This window comes from Bufo gargarizans, chromosome 10, assembly GCF_014858855.1.
Source record: "Bufo gargarizans isolate SCDJY-AF-19 chromosome 10, ASM1485885v1, whole genome shotgun sequence".
Lineage (NCBI taxonomy): Eukaryota > Metazoa > Chordata > Amphibia > Anura > Bufonidae > Bufo > Bufo gargarizans.
This window is the reverse complement of record NC_058089.1, coordinates 27,287,520-27,305,659: the sequence shown is the minus strand read 5'-3', so window position 1 is coordinate 27,305,659 and position 18,140 is coordinate 27,287,520. Positions and strand designations below refer to the sequence as shown.

The 18,140-nt window shown below is 40.5% G+C and overlaps 1 protein-coding gene across 1 annotated transcript in view; it reads left to right on the top strand.

The window, feature by feature from the left end:
- Positions 1–1,207: 1,207 nt before the first annotated feature.
- Positions 1,208–18,140, top strand: part of LOC122920018 (mucin-5AC-like) — a 38,972-nt gene continuing 22,039 nt past the window's right edge. Inside the window, exons 1-20 of the mRNA XM_044269228.1 lie at positions 1,208–1,283; positions 3,701–3,962; positions 4,048–4,162; positions 5,218–5,305; positions 6,247–6,353; positions 6,925–7,138; positions 7,241–7,366; positions 7,541–7,658; positions 7,819–7,957; positions 9,364–9,474; positions 10,213–10,282; positions 10,530–10,667; positions 11,901–12,065; positions 12,190–12,284; positions 12,663–12,789; positions 14,275–14,530; positions 14,768–14,820; positions 15,014–15,114; positions 16,664–16,815; positions 17,907–18,045. Coding sequence (XP_044125163.1) covers positions 1,208–1,283; positions 3,701–3,962; positions 4,048–4,162; positions 5,218–5,305; positions 6,247–6,353; positions 6,925–7,138; positions 7,241–7,366; positions 7,541–7,658; positions 7,819–7,957; positions 9,364–9,474; positions 10,213–10,282; positions 10,530–10,667; positions 11,901–12,065; positions 12,190–12,284; positions 12,663–12,789; positions 14,275–14,530; positions 14,768–14,820; positions 15,014–15,114; positions 16,664–16,815; positions 17,907–18,045 — 2,652 coding nt within the window. The remainder of the gene's footprint in view (positions 1,284–3,700; positions 3,963–4,047; positions 4,163–5,217; positions 5,306–6,246; positions 6,354–6,924; positions 7,139–7,240; positions 7,367–7,540; positions 7,659–7,818; positions 7,958–9,363; positions 9,475–10,212; positions 10,283–10,529; positions 10,668–11,900; positions 12,066–12,189; positions 12,285–12,662; positions 12,790–14,274; positions 14,531–14,767; positions 14,821–15,013; positions 15,115–16,663; positions 16,816–17,906; positions 18,046–18,140) is intronic.

Sequence of the window (18,140 nt, the reverse complement as noted above, 5' to 3'; positions counted from 1 at the left end):
TATTTCATGAGATATACCCCCTTGTGGGCCAAGTATTATGCTGTCCACACTGAGGTCCAGTCCATAAGATGTCTGCTGATGGAGGGTCATATGACCAGACAAATTCTCAGTATCCTCCAATCAAATACTCTCCACCTGCCATCTGCACTTACACTGTTGGGGGTTTAGTTCAGGTACAGTGCATGTCAATGGATGAGACTGAGTGACGTGTTTGGTCACATGACCCTCTATCAGCAGCCATCTTATGGACAGGACATCTGTGGGAAAAGCCCAGAAGATTTGCCCAACAAGAGGACATGACTTATGAAATATAGCAGATGGCACAGAATATCACCAAAGACTGTGTTAATAAGTGCCATATAGTCATCTTACCTACACATTGGTCACAAGTAGCTAGACAGAGGCCAACCCCTTTAATATAATGATATACATTTTTTTACTTTTGAAAATGTTTTGGGAAACTCAGTGACCCTTAATGAAGATAATTCCTAAAATAATGAACTAATCCACACCTAAAGATGTGCAAAATTTATCAAAGTGGCTCCTGCTGAATGATAAAGTTGGTGCATCTGTAGACACTTTTTTCAAACTTTACGAGTACAACACCCATTGCATATATTATCCCAATATGCTCAATACTTTGATAAGATGTTCAATTCCTACAGGTTATTCCTACAGGGGGATCATCTAAGAGTCTATCCTACACTATTGATGCCCCTCACATAATAGGAAGGCAGCAAAACAAAAACAACACTCCATGGTCAATGCATTTGTCCCCCAAAAATGCATTCATGGTGGGATTGTATGTATAGTATAGAAATGTTTAGCTCTTGCCTAAGATGCAGTTTTTTCAAACCATGGTTCTACAGGAATATACCCCGATAAATAGAATCATTTTCCTGTATACAGTTTTCTCTGCTTTAATAGATAAGTACAATTTCGAAATCCTATAATGGATGTAAAACAGGAGAAGCAGAAGATACAAGGGATCAGTGTAATCCCAACTAATAACTGAACTAACTGATCTATCAAGAAAGTCAGGGTTTGACATTTTTCTAATGGTGTAATTATGAGGATAAGTAGTAAGACCCCTACTGACCACTCCTCCTAAGGAGGTGAAAGTTACTGCCCTATATATAGTGCTAAGCCAGGCACCAAAGGCCAGAACCATCTGCTCAGTAAACTGTACCTACAGTCACTGAGCACCATGGGCACTGTGGGTCCAGTTCTCTGGATCCTTTCTACTTTGACACTTAATCATGCCTTAGAACTGTCATCTCGAGGTGAGTAATAACTTAAACTTTTGAAGAAATTTGCACGGAAGGATAAATCTGTAGGTATTGGATATTCAGTCATAGATGCCTTTCATCAACTAAAAACCACATACTTTGACCAGATTTAGATCTTTTCATACAATGTCTTCTTTTTTGTTAGTTTTTTATGTTAAATTTAACTACTTTAACTTGTAGGTGGTTTTTTGGTTTCATAAATGTTAAGTTCATATTATGTACCTTATATGTGCAGTAAATGTTTGACCTGAAACCAAATTATACAGAAGTAATGTGTGTACAAGAACAAGGAATGGAGTGCTTGCCTGGGGTTGAGCTCTATCAAACTCAACAAAATCCAATATGAAACAAGTTCAAGGTTAAAGTGAAGTGGTTTAGAATTTTATTTCAGAACACAGAAGTATAAAACATTACCTGTGCTCTGAATTAAAGCGTGTTGGTGGTGCCTTGGACTTCTTGCATATTGATACAAAACCAAAGGCATATAAGTATGAAAGGCATGGCTATTGAGCCTGTGAACATGAAAGTTTAGCCTTCTTTTCATCATAAATGATGTACTGTACATTGCCCTCCATAGGTAGCACAATGTTAGCAAACAAGAGAGGGAGACATGGCCAAAGGGTCACACCACTTTTCACTTCTAGGAAGAATAAGCAAAAAATAGTTTGATGTTCTTTTGTCCCCCGGTGGACTTCTCTGCCAGAATACTCAAGACACTTGTCTCTAGGGAAAACATAGAATCAGGCAGACAATTAGACACTTATTGGATTTACTTTCCATTTTGCAAAACAGAAGATACCCAACTATGTATGATAATACTCATAGACTCAAAGTATTTTTTTTACAGAGGGCCATAGAAATTTAGGGGTATATTTATGAAGACCGGCGATTTAGACACCGGTCTTCGTCCCTCCTACACTGGCGGTTCAACCTCCCAAGAAATGGCAGCCTCTACATAACTTAGGCGGACTCTACACTTCTCTAAATCTATGTCAGATGTAAAAAATGATAAATGAGAAGGGCCTACCGGCCCACCTCCTCCCCACTCATGTCATGCCCCCTTTTTTGACCTGGCGTGAGTTGCAAAAAGTGGTGTATATCTGTTCGTAAATGACCCACTTAATCTTTTTTTATTTTATTCACTTCCATAGTATAAGTGAGTATATTAGATCTACATATGTCTCACAACTTTCCCTCGATGGTTAATAAGGATCAAACCCCTTCCTTTTGTTCTCAGGCAAAGCCACGCTTGCATATGTTTGAGAGATTCTGGAGAGATGTCTGCTGGCTGAATGATTGTTCGGTTGATACTTATCTCTATTATGCCCACATTAATACTGGATGAGGATTTATATTTATGAATATTAACATGGAAGCAAGTGCTTGCTTATCATTGTTTGCATCTTTTAGCACAGGGATGCCCAACCTGCGGCCCTCCAGCTGTTGCAAAACTACAACTCCCAGCATGCCTGGACAGCCTACAGCTATTAGGGAGGGGTGAAACAGATTGATATATAGATTCAATAAAACGTATAAGTTTATATATTTACATCTCTGCTCTTTCTGAGTTCACTTGTACACAGGGCTGTATTATCAGTGACTAACAACTATCTCTGTATACACATTTACACAGAGCGTGCTACCCAGTACTGATAATAGCAGAATAGGCCCTCTTGAGCTCAGAAAGAGCAGAGATAAATTAAGTTTCATTGACTCTTTTCCCACAAAACTATCTATCAATCTGCTCAGCTCCGCCTGCTCCATAACATGCTGCCTGTAGATTCCACTGCATTTATTGGTAACAGGTTCTTTTTAACCCCTTCATGATAAGCCTGTTTTGGGCCTTACTGACCAAGCGTTTTTCTTCCCTTTTTCATCATTGCCCTCCAAGAGCTAGAACTTATTTTTATTTTTCCGTTTTTGATGGGACAAGTTGTAGTTTTTAATGGTGTCATTTTGGGATACACTTAACTTTCTGATTAACTTTTTTTCTGGGAAGGAGATGGGAAAAACAATACTGCCGCTTAGTTTTTATGTTCTAAATGTCGATATAAATAACACAATATCTTTATTCTCTGGGTCAGTATGATTATAGTGATACCAAATACATATTATCTTTTTTGCGTTTCACTACTTTTGTGCAGGGACCCGTGCAGAGCTTAGACTAGGTCGCTGTGACAAAAGCGGTGGCCCATCCTAAGGCCTCTTAGTGACCGTAGTAAAAAGGCATATAGGTGGTCACTAAGGGGTTAAAGTAAAATATAACCATCAAAATCACTAGTTTACTTGTACCAGAAAAAAACAACTTCTTATGGTCAAAGCATCTTTTTTATTTCATGTATCCAAAACGCGTGTCTCTGATATTTTATTTGTATCTGATAATATTTTACTTGACAAATCTATCATTACAGTGTCAAATCCGGCGCACAATGATCGAGTCTGCAGCACCTGGGGAAATTTCCACTATAAGACATTCGATGGAGACATTTACCAGTTTCCTGGACCCTGCAACTACCTCTTTTCTTCCAACTGCAAAAACACCTTTGAAGATTTTAATATCCAGATAAGGCGCTCTGCTGACTCACAGAAGCCAGTTCTGTCCTATGTGGTTATAAAGATTGAAGGGCTCGTCATTGAGATGAAGAAGGGAGACATCATTGTGGGAGGAGAACAGTAAGTCTGAGCTTACAGAATACCACATATTAGTCATACGGTCCTACAGAGAAAATGCAGAGACTGACATGTCTTCTTGTTTTAGGGTTTCGCTTCCATTCAGCCAGTTTGGAGTTCAGATACAGCAGACCAGTGTCTATGTGAAGGTGTCGGCCAAGCTGGGGTTAACTCTTTTTTGGAATAAGGAAGATTCTCTGATGGTAAGTTCTGAATATTTTTGTCTTTGTTAAATATATGAGTTTTCGTATTGGTCATAATTTGCCATTGCTGATGGGCTTAGACCAGGGATGGCCAACCTGCGGCTCTCCAGCTGTTGTAAAACTACAACTCCCACTATGCCCTGCTGTAGGCTGATAGCTGTAGGCCGTGTGGGCATGCTGGGAGTTTTTGCAACAGCTAGAGAGCCGTAGGTTGGCCATCCCTGGCTTAGACCAGTGTTTCCCAACCAGTGTGCCTCCAGCTGTTGCAAAACTACAACTCCCAGCATGCCCACACAGTCCAAGGCTGTCCAGGCATGCTGGGAGTTGAAGTTTTGCAACAGCTGGAGGCACACTGGTTGGGAAACACTGGCTTAGACGATCATTTCTCACCAATATCAAATTTATAACCCCCGGAATAACTGGAAGACTCGTCTTCAAAACTGTACATGTGAAATTAGATTTAATTTAGTGTTGAGCAAAGTTATAAAAACTTTGATTCAGCTGCTTCACAAAATTTCATAAATAAATTTGCTTCATGGCAAATTACTGTGTCACGAAGCACATTTCTCTGTATGCAGGGGGCACAATGACGGGGAACGCCCCCCCCCCCCCCCCCCCCATCATTGAGCCCCTCAGATTCCGCATTCATCGCTGATCCTGGCATCTGAGATTAACATTGCGGGCTTTCAGGGATTAATCTGGTGAAAAAATTAAGAATACTCACCTTATCCATTTGATCACGTAGAGGCCCCTTGATTGAAGACACTATGTGAAATGCTGTGCAGTGCCGTGATGGCGTCATCACGCTGGCCGGCCTGGTGACGTCATACTTCACTGCGCATGAGATTTCATATGGTATCTTCAATCAAGATGGCTGCGGCAGCCTCTTCACGCACAAAAGGATGAGGTGAGTATGTATTTTTTTTTGCCTACCATCTCAGGCAAAATCGGCTTCACAGCAAATCAATTTTTTCCTGAAATTTGGATCGAAGTCAATTAGTTTAACTTTGATTTTCTCAACACTAGTAACAGTACGTTATTCATTTCATTTTCAGCTTGAATTGTCCTCAAAATACATGAACACCACATGTGGATTGTGTGGAAATATGAACGGGCTCAGTCAGGATGAATTCCAAATTAACAGTAAGTCAGATGACCCTATACCATGTACATCAGTGTCAGATTGTGGTTCCTAGGGTCCAACAGTAAAAATCATTCTGGAGGTCCAACATACAATTACATAAAAATACTGCCTGCCCATATAGTGGCTGGAAGCAGCAAGGCGCTCAAGATGATTGAGTTTCGAGGTCCGTGCGGCGACTTTGAAAAGGCAGGACCCTGGGGAAAGAGTATACTGACTGTTGTGCCTCTGTGCCTAGAAGTCATCTTAGCCACCCGATGTATCTATAATAATATACCGAATAGTCTCTTCAATGATCTACCTAGTTTTGTATATGAAATTCTGTAAGCTGCATATTTGTATGTTGTACCACTTCCGCCACTTGGTGGTGGACTGGAGGCCCACCATTCCTCAGGGGCTTCACAGTTCCCCTGTGGGCCAGTCTGAGCCTGATGTTCATACATTGACATAAAACATCATTTCAGAATCATCTAATAAAAATAAGCCATTGGCTAAGAAAACAAATACTTGGAACCGATCTCAACTGCATCCAGAGGGTACAACCATACGCCACAGTCGTGTTGGGTACAGGACGTTTAAAGTGATGAGGACCGCTTTGTTTGCTCGGTCTAATGGACATGTAGTATTGCGGGTACCACATGGGCATTAAAAGTACAGACAACAGTTGGCATGTTCCCAAGAGTGAACATTAGATTTTTCAAGAAAATAAAGTAACTACTGCGGTTGACATTTGGCATGTAGTATGGTAATAAAATACATAAGTGAAATAACATAACATAAAAATGTGTTTAGTGAGGGATCATAGAGCAATATGTGCTTCTGAATCTGATAACAGTAACTATAGATTGATAGAATGATTTGAAACTGGAGGTGTGTTTTTATGGTTTTACTGTGATTTCATGGGAAGAATGAAATAAACCACTTAACTTGTCGTTCTGCACAGATGTACTACTGTCTCCTGTACAGTTTGGAAACTTGCAAAAGTTTGACGGGCCCACGGAACATTGTGAAGATGTTATTTCATCTGTTCAAAAAAACTGCAGTGACTTGGTAAATCTAAACACAAGCTGTATATTTTCTATTTTTTCTGCTTTGATAGCGAGTTCAGGTTCCTCTATCAATCATGCAGGAGAGTAGATATAATGGACATTTGTCTCTCTGAGGAGAACCTGACACATCTGTGCATTAAATTGATATCTCATTGATGTCTATGAGCACCATGTAATGCATAATTCCTCCTGCAGTGGCCGTACGCTTAACGCCTTGTTCTCCTACAGATAGCTGTAAGGGGCAACCTGTGACTGAATCATTTTGGAGGTTCAAGCTAAACCAATACAACTTCTATAGCTGTTGGTCAAAGGCTTGTTTAGCTGACACTTATCTCTCCCAAGTTCCTGGTGCACATACTCTCTCAGTTTAACCGAGCATGCATGGGTTTTCAATGAGCAAAGAGGGAGCACAAAAGGATCAGGCATTGAATATGTCAGGGGAAAGTTGGGAGCTCCTCAAATACTTTAGATTGACGGCTGGCCCAACTAAAAGCAGTCAGTTTGGCCAACAATGTTCTAATGTGTATGGAGACCATAATACCAAGTGACTTTTTCTAATTTTGCCCCCACAGAAGGACACCTGTGACAGCATGCTCTCCAGCCCAGCATTTGATGACTGTAACATACATCTCCCCAAGAAGTCCTACATAGAAGCTTGTATGTCAGATCTTTGCAGCTGTCAGTCTTCAAATGATACGTCGTGTTTCTGTAACACTTTAGCCGAGTACTCCCGACAGTGTGCCCATGCTGGTGGACGACCAAGTAACTGGAGAAATAATATTTGTGGTAAATATAAACAGAGTTTTATTTTTTTTAAAGAAATTAGATTTTTTTTTTTTTTTAAAGAAGTTGCTATCCTGAATTAATTGGGTACATTTTGATTTCCAGCAATCACCTGCCCAATGAATCTGCAGTATGATGAGTGTGGTTCTCCTTGTGCTGACACCTGTTCCAATTTTGAGCAAACCCAAGTTTGTGAAGAACATTGTATAGATGGCTGCTTCTGTCCACCAGGTAAGCTATCTTCTAGGATGTTGCTTATTTTAATTACATTATGCCCTATATGTCTCTTGCTGATTCTTATAATTCCCCTACCAATTAAATAGATTGTCCTTGGACCATGGATGTTGCAATGATTGAACCTAAGCATGAGGTTTTACTCCATGTACATGATTGCCTTTCTTCCAGGAACTGTATTTGATGATGTTCACCAGAAAGGCTGTATCCCACTCAGCGAGTGCTCCTGTACTTACAACAATACGATATATGCACCTGGAGAATCCTACAGCACGAACTGCCGTAACTGGTACAAAATACAGATCTTTTCAACTTACAGCAGTGCCTCAGTGTCAACCCTAATGTTACCTTCATGTCTTTCTATTTTACTATTAGTAGATCTAAAGCTACAGTATAGCTACAGTATGTTAGTATCAATCGTTGTTGTTACTACCTCTTCCCCATTTTAGCATCTGTCAAGGAGGTAAATGGAGCTGCCAGGACCTTCCATGTCCCGGATACTGTTCTTTGGAGGGAGGATCTCATATCTACACCTATGATGGTAGTCACTATAACTTACATGGACAATGTGATTACATCTTTACAAAGGTATCTATTTCTCATACCCTTACAATGTATAGGTTTGTTTGGTACAGTAAGGGGTACATGATATTTCCATATGTGATCACCCACATATTTTTAGCAAGAATATTTTTTTATTTTAGTTATACATCAAGGGGTCTACCAATATGCCCAGTATACCCACATCTTGTATAGAAGACTGTTAGAAATAGTTAGAGCACCCTTGTACATGAGTTTTATTTCATAGTGGTCTTCTAGAATGACCATCTCTTAAACTATAACATAAACTATTATATAACTATTAATAGGGACGTGTCACATTGAATTTGATGTCTGATGTGCAGACATGCTTAAGAGCCGGAAAAGCTAATATTTCGACAGCGAACAAAAAAAACTCCCTTCAGACCTGTTCCCCACCTCTTCTGTGGTGTAGGTCAGAGGCCTCTTCTGCCATCCCAGCACAGGCAGCAAGTCGTAACAATGTCATTGTGCTGTGTCTGGGCATAGGAGGGCACAATGCCATTATTGCAATGCATGGGACCCGATAGAGGCAGTCGCAATGGTGCCATCATGAGGCCTATGAGGATGAATGGCAGGGCAAGGAATCATCAGCTCCAGTGCCCCATCACAGTATTCAATTGCTTTCCTGTCCTGAGGATGACCATACAGTGGAGCCAAGGAGGGCAGCCGCCGGGCAGATGCAAAAGTACCTGGTGCTCCCAGCGCTACTTAATGCTTTGAGCACCAGATCATTATGAACCCAGCCAACAGCCATGTGGAGGGGTTCAGGAATCATCCTGGTAGGATCTATAGACAGTAGGCCCCAAACAGATGGATACAGTATATAATGTTATGGGAAAATATTCAGTATATCTTGAATTTTCTTATTTTGACTCTCTACTCTTTCTAGGCAGAGTTTAGGAAACAGCTGTCAATCATAGGACTGCACACTGTACTCCTGGACATGCTGAGTTCACACTTCAGTTATTTGGTCAGTTATTTCCATCAGTGATTGTGAGCCAAAACCAGCAGTGAAGCCCACTCTGAGGTACGGTATAATGGACAGGCTTCATCCTATTCTGTGTTTTTGGTTTGGGCTTACAATAACTGATGGAAATAACTGACCACATAACTGAAGTGTGAACTCAACCTTATACTGAATCTTTTCCTACAAAACTATACATCATTCTGCCCAGCATCTCCCTCTCTATTATATGCTTCCCAGTAGAGAGGACTGTACAGTATGTTCAACATGACAGGCTTTCTTGAAAAATAGCAGCTCTTGTAACTTCTATGGGAACCTGAATAATATACTGCTGTGACAGTCACCGGCCAATATTGCTAGTAAGAATGGAGGCCATAAAGCTCTCACAGCATTCCTATAGGATTAATATCGTTCTTATCGGTGACTAAATGGAAATTTGCCTTCTCAGGACTGTGTACAGAACATGTTTACTGTACTTGTTGAGCTGACGCAGTGCGGTGTCACCAAAACAGAGAGCTGCCTAAAAAGTGTTACCCTATCCTTGGAGAAAGGATTAACTGTGAGTATTGGCCTTTGTTTCATTCATTTACTTTTTGCTTGTAAGTAAAAGTTCCTAGTCTCCAATACAAATTATACCATTTATAACACTGGTGTCTTCTTATGTGGCAGAGAGACCATTAGGCCCCATTGAGCACCAGAACCTCTGCACACACACTATTGCTACGCCCCTGCTTTTACCATTTTAGTTCATTTAATCAACTTTTCCAACACAGAAATTACCACAAGCTTTACTTGTCATGCTTACTTTTACTATTTCCTTCACTTTTAGTTTACATGTTCAGACATCATGATGCTTTCTTTAAATTGCTTTCTTTTATTTATCATTCCACCCACCCCACTTTTCTGGCGTTAAAAAGTCACAAAACCCTGCTATTGCAATTTTTCTTTAGTCTCATTTGGCATTTTACGCTGCCCTTGCCAGGGGACATATCAATGGTGGGGTCTAAGTGGGGTAATTATTTACACCACAAAATTAAATAACGACTAAAATCTATGGGAACTCCGAGCTGCGGTAGATTTCAGTCTGGCACAAGGAGGAGGCACCTAATGATGAGTCCTCCACCTCATCATAAATGAAATACTTCCTCTGGCAGAGCAGGCCTTCCTCTCCTTTCTTTTTATCCACTCCTGCCTTCAACTTCCAAAACTGCCTCAAGAAACCTGAACTTGTAAACCCAGCCTTAATATTTCACTCCAGCTTTAATCACTGTATACACTGACATGACTCTTTTTACAGGTCGTATCAGTCAAATCTTCTGGCACTGTCCTCTTGAATGGAATCTACTCCAGTTTACCTCTCTTTACAGGTACAGTACACCTTCTGTAATCTGCAGGTTAATCTTAGTCTTCTTTCCTAAACTAATTAGTGTGGATTAGTCTCTCCAGAAAATTGGATGATGAAGACAAACAGGTTCTTGACTTGTGTTACAATTCTTCCAGGCCTAATGAAATTGATAAGAACTTCCTGACTACAACATCCCAATAGTCTCCTTTTATTGTATATTATTTATCCACGTTCCCCACTTATTGTACATTATATATTTTCTTTTCCAGACAATCTCGCTGTGCTCCAGCCTTCCTCCTTTTACTTGATCATTAAGAGTTTCATTGGGATCCAGATCCAAATCCAGCTTAACCCTGTTATGCAGATCTCTGTGAGCTTGGACGCCGAATATAAAGGAGATGCATGCGGTAAGTTACTGATTGATATTTGTGCAGAGTTGCTACTCCTTTTAACCACTTTGGTAGTGCATATGCCACTACAACATTTGAAAGACTTCTACTAGGCTTTCCTTCAACAGCATGCAGTGTCAATTAGCTGCTCTGAAGAACAACAGAATACTTTTTTGCATTAAAAGGGACATGGACTCACAGGACAGGAATGTGATATTTCAACTTCACAAAGAATTAGTTTGGCTTTATCTAATATATGCAGTTCAGTTCCGGACACCAGTTCACAGAAAGGATGTCCTGGTGCTGGAAAATTACAAAGAAGAGTGACTAAACTGATACAGAGTATAAAGAGTCTTAGTTATGAGGAAAGAATGAATTTTTTTTATTCTTGAGAAGAGACTCCTAATGGGTGACATGATTTATATTGATAAATAGTCCATCCAAAAAATATGGCGAAAGCCGTTCCATGTAAAATCTCCTCAAAAGACAAAGGGCACAAACTTTATCTGGAGAAAAAAAAGTTAAAAAGGGTTTTCCAAAATTTTTACACTGATGAACTATCCTTTGGATAGCTCATCAGTATCTAATTGTTGGAGGTCCAACAGGTCGTCACTGGCCTAGGAAAAGCAAAGAGAAGGCCATGGCACTCAAACCGCTGATTGGCGTGGGTCCTAGATGTGGAACCCAGACAGATTAGATACTGATGACTAAGATGCTAAGGATAGGTCATCAGTAAAAAAAAAAGCTTATTTACCATAAGATCTGTGTAATAGTCACAGAGGGAACAGTTGATGGCTTTAAAGAAAGTTTAGATTAATTTCTAGAACTAAATCTTCTGGATTACCAACTTCATTAGGACCTTCGATCAACGATTTCATCACATTTGATGGAAACAACACGCAATACTAATTTTCCAGTAAAATGAGAGATTCCATTATAAGTCAACCGGGTTCATCATGTGCGTTGTTGTACATTGTGAGACAGATCTTCCGTTATAAATGAAAGCCACAATGCAGATATGAAGAGAGCCTGCCATACACTGACCATGTATCTAAATATTCTAACCACGGCAGTGTATTTGGAGCCATCGATACATCATTTGAACGAAAAGCATTCTGCTTCCTGCTGGGAGATTTCTCTCAAGGTGGCAGATGTCCTAGATATAGCTGGTTGCAGATTCATTTTCAGCATTTGTTGCTTGTGCAAATTCCTAGAAGTAGCTTCCTGACAATCCTATTCTCTGATCAACAGGACTGTGTGGGGATTTCAACAATATCCAAACAGATGATTTCCGAGCTGGCAGTGGACTTGTGGAAGGAACAGCTTCTGGTTTTGCCAACACTTGGAAGGCCCAGGCAGACTGTCCAAATGTGAAGGAGAGTTATGATAATCCATGTTCTCTCAGTGTGGAGAATGGTATGTTGACCGGGAAACTAGGAGGGAATCTACATAGTAACATGCTAAAAATTATAGTTCTTATACATGTTTGTAACTTTGAAATCCATATGAAATGCATAAAATGTCATTTTGGTTACTACAGAGAGATATGCCCAGTACTGGTGTTCTCAGCTATCGGACAGCAATGGAATTTTTGCACCTTGTCATGCCGCTGTGCATCCAGAAATATATCAAAAGGTAATTGATATATATATTTATTTATTTTTTATTTTAGATCCTTCATGCCATAGAATTTTGCATTGTGCTTTCCGTATATGGTCTTATACTTCAAATTGGGTGTCCATAGACAAAAAAAAAAATAAAAATAGTTAAAGCCTTGTCAATTATATGCAAAATAGTCACACACATAGTCCAAACACGCAATGTTAAACTGGACCAGCAGAGTACCAGAGCCCTATCTCTAAAGCCATAGTAGGCCCCAAAAGTCCAGGAATAAATCCCATTGGGAGATACATTTGGAACAAATCACTTGCCACTAGGGTCTATTAAATACTTATTAAATTGTGATGATACAGAGTTTGGGCCCCGAAAATAATTTCCTCTTACTTCCTACAGAATTGTATGTATGACAGCTGTAACTATGAAAACAGTGAGAACAGTGTATGTGCAGCATTATCAGCCTACGTACGGGCCTGTGCCGCTGAGGGAGTGATCCTGACGGGGTGGAGAGGTGTCGTCTGTGGTAAGTATAGGATCTTACTATCTCTACACATATGCAGTTATCAGCTTTACATAAAGAATGCAAACCACTATAATGGGAGGGTTATATACATCCAGTCTTAAGGTGTAATGCGCTATGTCTGTCTACCCTGGCCTTTAAGAAAACAGCCAGAGAATGGAAATCTTATCTTATCATATTTGTAAGATAAATGCAGTGATCACCTGAAGAGCCAGTGCAGAGGATGGGAGTGGTAGTGGCCCTGATGAAGTGTAGTGTCAAGGTGTATTCCCTTAAGGCTGTTGCTTCCTGGATATTGGTGCAGTGGAAAGGTGATCTGAAGAATCAGGTCAGAAGTAAAAGTATAAAAGTCTCTCTTTACTTTCTCTTTAACTTGTGGTACATCCAGCAGTAGTAGGTACAAAGTAGCGATGAGCGAATCGGGTTTGTCATCTGAATTTCCTTAAAATCACTATCTCCATACATGCTGATAAGGCTGTATAAAGATGGCCGTTGTTATCACAAGACTTTCTCAGATGCTACTGTGAGTAACGGCGAGTGCATAAATGTATTTCATAATGAATTTGAACCCTGTTTCGTTAATAATTCTAGCGTGTGGCATGAATCCAGAATCCAGAAATACATTTATGCATGCGTCACTATTCACAATAACAGTGTATACATGAGACTGGAAAAGTAATAACGGCGGCCATCTTTATACAGCCTCATCTGAGCCAATGAGTTTTACAGCACGTATGGAGATAGGAATTTTAATAAAATTAAGTGATAGAGAAAAACGTATTCGCTCAGCACTAGTACAAAGTGCAGATTCGGTCACCAGGTGATGAGTTATGATGGATGGTTAGGTGGCAATTAAATAGCACTTGCAGGCATTTGTGTATATAGGTGTCCATGGTCCTATTCAGGCCTGTTGTTTGACTGGCCTGGAATATTTGTAGGTGATGGGTGTCTGAGTCGTAGTCCCTCACTTGCAGCAGGGTCTGTAAAGTGGTAATTTTGCTGTTAACTCACTTTGGAAACAGTATTCTTGGTTCTGACAATCTCCCTGGAATTTAAGTCTCACAAGAGCACCAATTAAAGTGTCCTGAAGAAGGAGCTTCCTTCCTCATTGTTATCTGTCTGGAACTCCCCCCTCCCGGCAGGAAGCAGGACCAGCCCACTCCTGCTAACCTTTAGCCCTGTTCCTGATGACCATTGACAAGCCTGCCTCATTGCAGAAATAAAGCATAACTTATTGAATAAAAATAATGCATAATAAGCAATTGCACATACCCCCAGGTCCGGGGTACTGCATAAAGTAGTGATCATGAAGGAAAGGGGGTAGACATTTTTCCTAGCCTTCAACAAAACGCCTGATTAGACTGCTATCCCTATCATGTTTCAAGACCCATGTTTCATTACGAGTTGATTGCATTTAATTACCTGTGGATCAATATAACACGTAGGTATTGCAATTATTAACAATGCCATCTGTATTTTACATTCAAGATAAATATACAAAGAACTGCCCAAAGAACAGCACCTATCAGTATGCCATTAGCACTTGCCAGAAAACCTGCCGTTCTCTGAGCGATCCCGACCCCAGCTGCAGCTTCGAGCTCCCTACTGTTGATGGCTGTGCTTGCCCAAATGGGACCTACCTTCATGACAGCGGAGCCTGTGTTCTTGACAAACAGTGTCCCTGTTACTACAAGGGATCGATAATGCCACCAGGAGAGGTCGTTTATGACAAGGGGGCTATGTGGTAAGTAAAAGCATCAAGTCAGATGATTACTATAAGGTGTTACTGTGTGGTCTTATGGCATTTTGAAAAGATAGTTGTTACTTTGAAGTTTTATTGTTTCCAGGGCATCCTTGCTTTTCACCCCTCCCTAGTATGTTTGTACATTTTTGTAAATGTCCTATTGCTTTCATTGGTATGTTCTATTTTTACAAATAAAATAACAAAAAAAATCCTAAAAAATTATATTCTTCATTTTAGCACGTGCCAGAGTGGCAGACTACACTGCGTTGGCAATACACCAAGCATTGCAGGTAACCCAATATCACATTTTGTCAGTTTCTTGTGGGTCACTTCTGAAAAGCATGGGGCAAAAGTTGGCTGTATTGGAAATTAGGATCATTGTGTGAACCACAAAGGCCACAAATGATGCCGTGACGTCTTCCAGTACCTAAAACACCAATGTTTTTACAGGACTGTAGTCTCACATCTCCCTTATTTTTTCAGTGTGCCCTGACAATATGGTTTATTTTGACTGCGCCAATGCTTCAAACGGAGGAAAAGGAGCTGAGTGTCAGAAAACGTGCCAAACCCTGGACATGGAATGTGTAAGTAACTGACATAGACAGGGGAGCAGCCATGTAGCCTTACAGCAAAATTGAGAACTGAGTTCCAAACCGTAAGTAAAAAGGAGAAATCCTGCTCCGACTCTTCGAACCCAATTCAGACAATCTTGGATGTAAAAAGGTTTCTTTATTCCATAAAAAATGCACTCATGTAAAAATAAGGCGTTTCGGTGAGTTCAGATCCCCTTCATCAGGTTCACCTGATGAAGGGGAACTGAACTCCCCAAAACACTTTATTTTTTCTTGAGTGCATTTTTTATGGACTAAAGAAACCTTTTTACATCCAAGATTGTCTGAATTGGGTTCGAAGAGTCGGAGCAGGATTTCTCCTTTTTACCTAAAGCACCTTTCCGGAGAGACTGGACATCCCTTCTGAAGGAACCACGACCTGCGGCAGCACACCCAAGGACCAACTCTTGTGTGACAAGCCCTCATTAGGGTTGTGCCTATACTAGGCCAACCCCATAAAATGAGCCTTTAGTGTACACCTTTGTTGCCATTTAATCGAACGTACTACCCTATTGTGCGCTTCCTTGAGCCTTAGGCACGTCCACCTCTCTAAAGATATATTGCTCTAACACTTTGCTAATTTTGGACTTAGCAGCCCAGTGGGTGGTCTCACTCAATGATTGACAAAATGCCTTGCATAAGTGTGCATAAAGAGATAACTGCCAATCACTTTTTTGGACCCCCCTCTAGACTCCTATGCATAGAATGAGTCAACTTTGAAATGAATAAAATGCAAGTTATACCAGTACTTTATATATGAATCCCCTCAACTCCTCCTGCTGTATAACATGCTGCTTGTGGATGGAATTACATGTACAACATATCAGGTTCCCCTTAAAGCAGTTGTCCGATTGATTAATACTGATGACCTATGCTCAGGACAGGTCATCAGTATGTGATTGGCGGGAGGCTGACTCCCACCGATCAGCTGTTTGAAGAGGCCGGGGCACTCCTGTGAGCAATGTTGTCTGCTTGCAGCTTATCAAGTACGGCGATGTCTATGGGATTGTGGCTGTACTTGGTTTTGCAGCCCGTTCCCTTAAATACCATGTGACCGATGAACGTGACATCACAGGCTCCGGTGCGCACCGCAGCCTCTTCCAACAGCTGATCACCTCCAGGCATGTTTCCTACATAGTCTCCTTTGCAGCTGTGCCACATAGTAGCTTCCATCCCTGGTATCTGGCTACCCTGTACCCAGGATTATAGTATGTCATAATTTAAGTAAATAATCTGTGCGTTCCTCCGATATCACGATACTACAGTTGAGGTGTTTATACAAATGAAAAATGCTGATAAAAATGGCAATTTACATGCAGAGGATTGCATATGTTAGATACATCCCCCCAATGTCTAAATGGCTTTAGCTTATATTGACTGAGAGACAAACAATCTTTGTCCAAAACAGGCAAGAATCAGATTTATTTGCAAACCGCAAAAAAATTTTTTTTATGAGAAGTGCGGTGCCACCTTAACAACTAAGCTACTGTACACTCTATAAACTGTCTTTTTGTGCCCACAGTTCAGCATTCAGTGTGCTGCGGGTTGCGTCTGTCCGGACGGCCTTGTGCTTAGCAATAATGGCAGCTGTATTCTTGAGGAAGAGTGTCCATGTGTCCACAATGGAGAAATTCACCAAAGTGGAGAAACCATCCAGCAAGACTGTAATACATGGTAAGAAACATGCAACTTAAAGGACTACAGCCATCAGGAACATGGTTATTAAACTGGCTGACTTCACAGACATGCTAATGTCCGCCGAAGCCAACAGTCTTTGTCTCTTCTTTCTATGTGCCTCTGTTTTTGTGAAAAATGAAGGAGCCTCTAGGAGCAATCGAGGTGTTGTCCCTACTCCTAGAAGATCTGTCCTCCTTTCTCTGGCCACTCCTTCATCATGTTGATTGACAGGACCAGGCAGGATGATTTAAACACTCAACCGGCATGTTGAGGGCACGTTCAGAGGAAAGAGAATGGAAATTTTTTACAAAAAACAGAGGCAAATAGAATAAAGAGACTGTGGGCCAGATTTATCATGACTCTGACAGCTCACCCCACTTTCACATATGGCTAAAGCCAGTTTTAGCCCAGTCAGATTTATGATCGGCCCTTTAAGACGGTAATAAATGTGGTTTGACGGTAGCAGTTTATCCGTCAGTAAGCAGCTTTACAAAAGTCGCACGTCTTTACGACCAAGTCGCACGTCTTTACAAAAAAGTTGCATGTTCTATTAAAAAGTCTCATAAAATAAGCATGGTCCTCACTGGAGTGAAATTGCGCTTTTTTTGCGACCTTTTTGCGACTTTTTAAATAGTCGCAATAGTAAATCTGTCTAGAGATTAATTTACATAAGAAAACACGCCCACTTTCAGAAAACTGGCGAGCATAGTGCAGAGCAGAAAAAAGTTGCAAATTTTTTGCGCAGTTTAAGCGATTGCGCAATTTTTTTTTTACTTTTTCACTACATTATTCTGACTTGAGCTAATGATAAATCTGGCCCAAAGACTGTTAGCTTCAGCTGACATTAGCACATGTCTAAGGCAAGCCACTTTAACATTTCCAAATTCCACATAATTGTATATAATAGGGCAATTCAATACACAAAGCAACCACAGGGAGGCAGTAGAGACTTATTTATTAGCATACAACAGATTTTTTTCCCCCCAGAATCCTTGCAATATTAAAAAAAATAAACTTTAAAGCATTGTCTTTGTGTATGAAAGACTTTACAATTTGGTCATGTTAAATATTGTCCTTATTTCTTTTAGCACCTGCAAAGACAGAAAGTGGCAGTGCACACAGAATGAGTGTCATAGGACGTGTGTTGTATATGGAGAAGGACACTACGTCACCTTTGATGGCAAGCGTTTCGATTTTAGCGGTGACTGTGAATACACGCTGACTCAGGTACTGGTGAAGCATATTGTACGATCTAATGAGTCTCAATGTACTTGCTAAAGAGAGTCTGTATAACAGAATATATGATTGCAAAAAATCTGTAT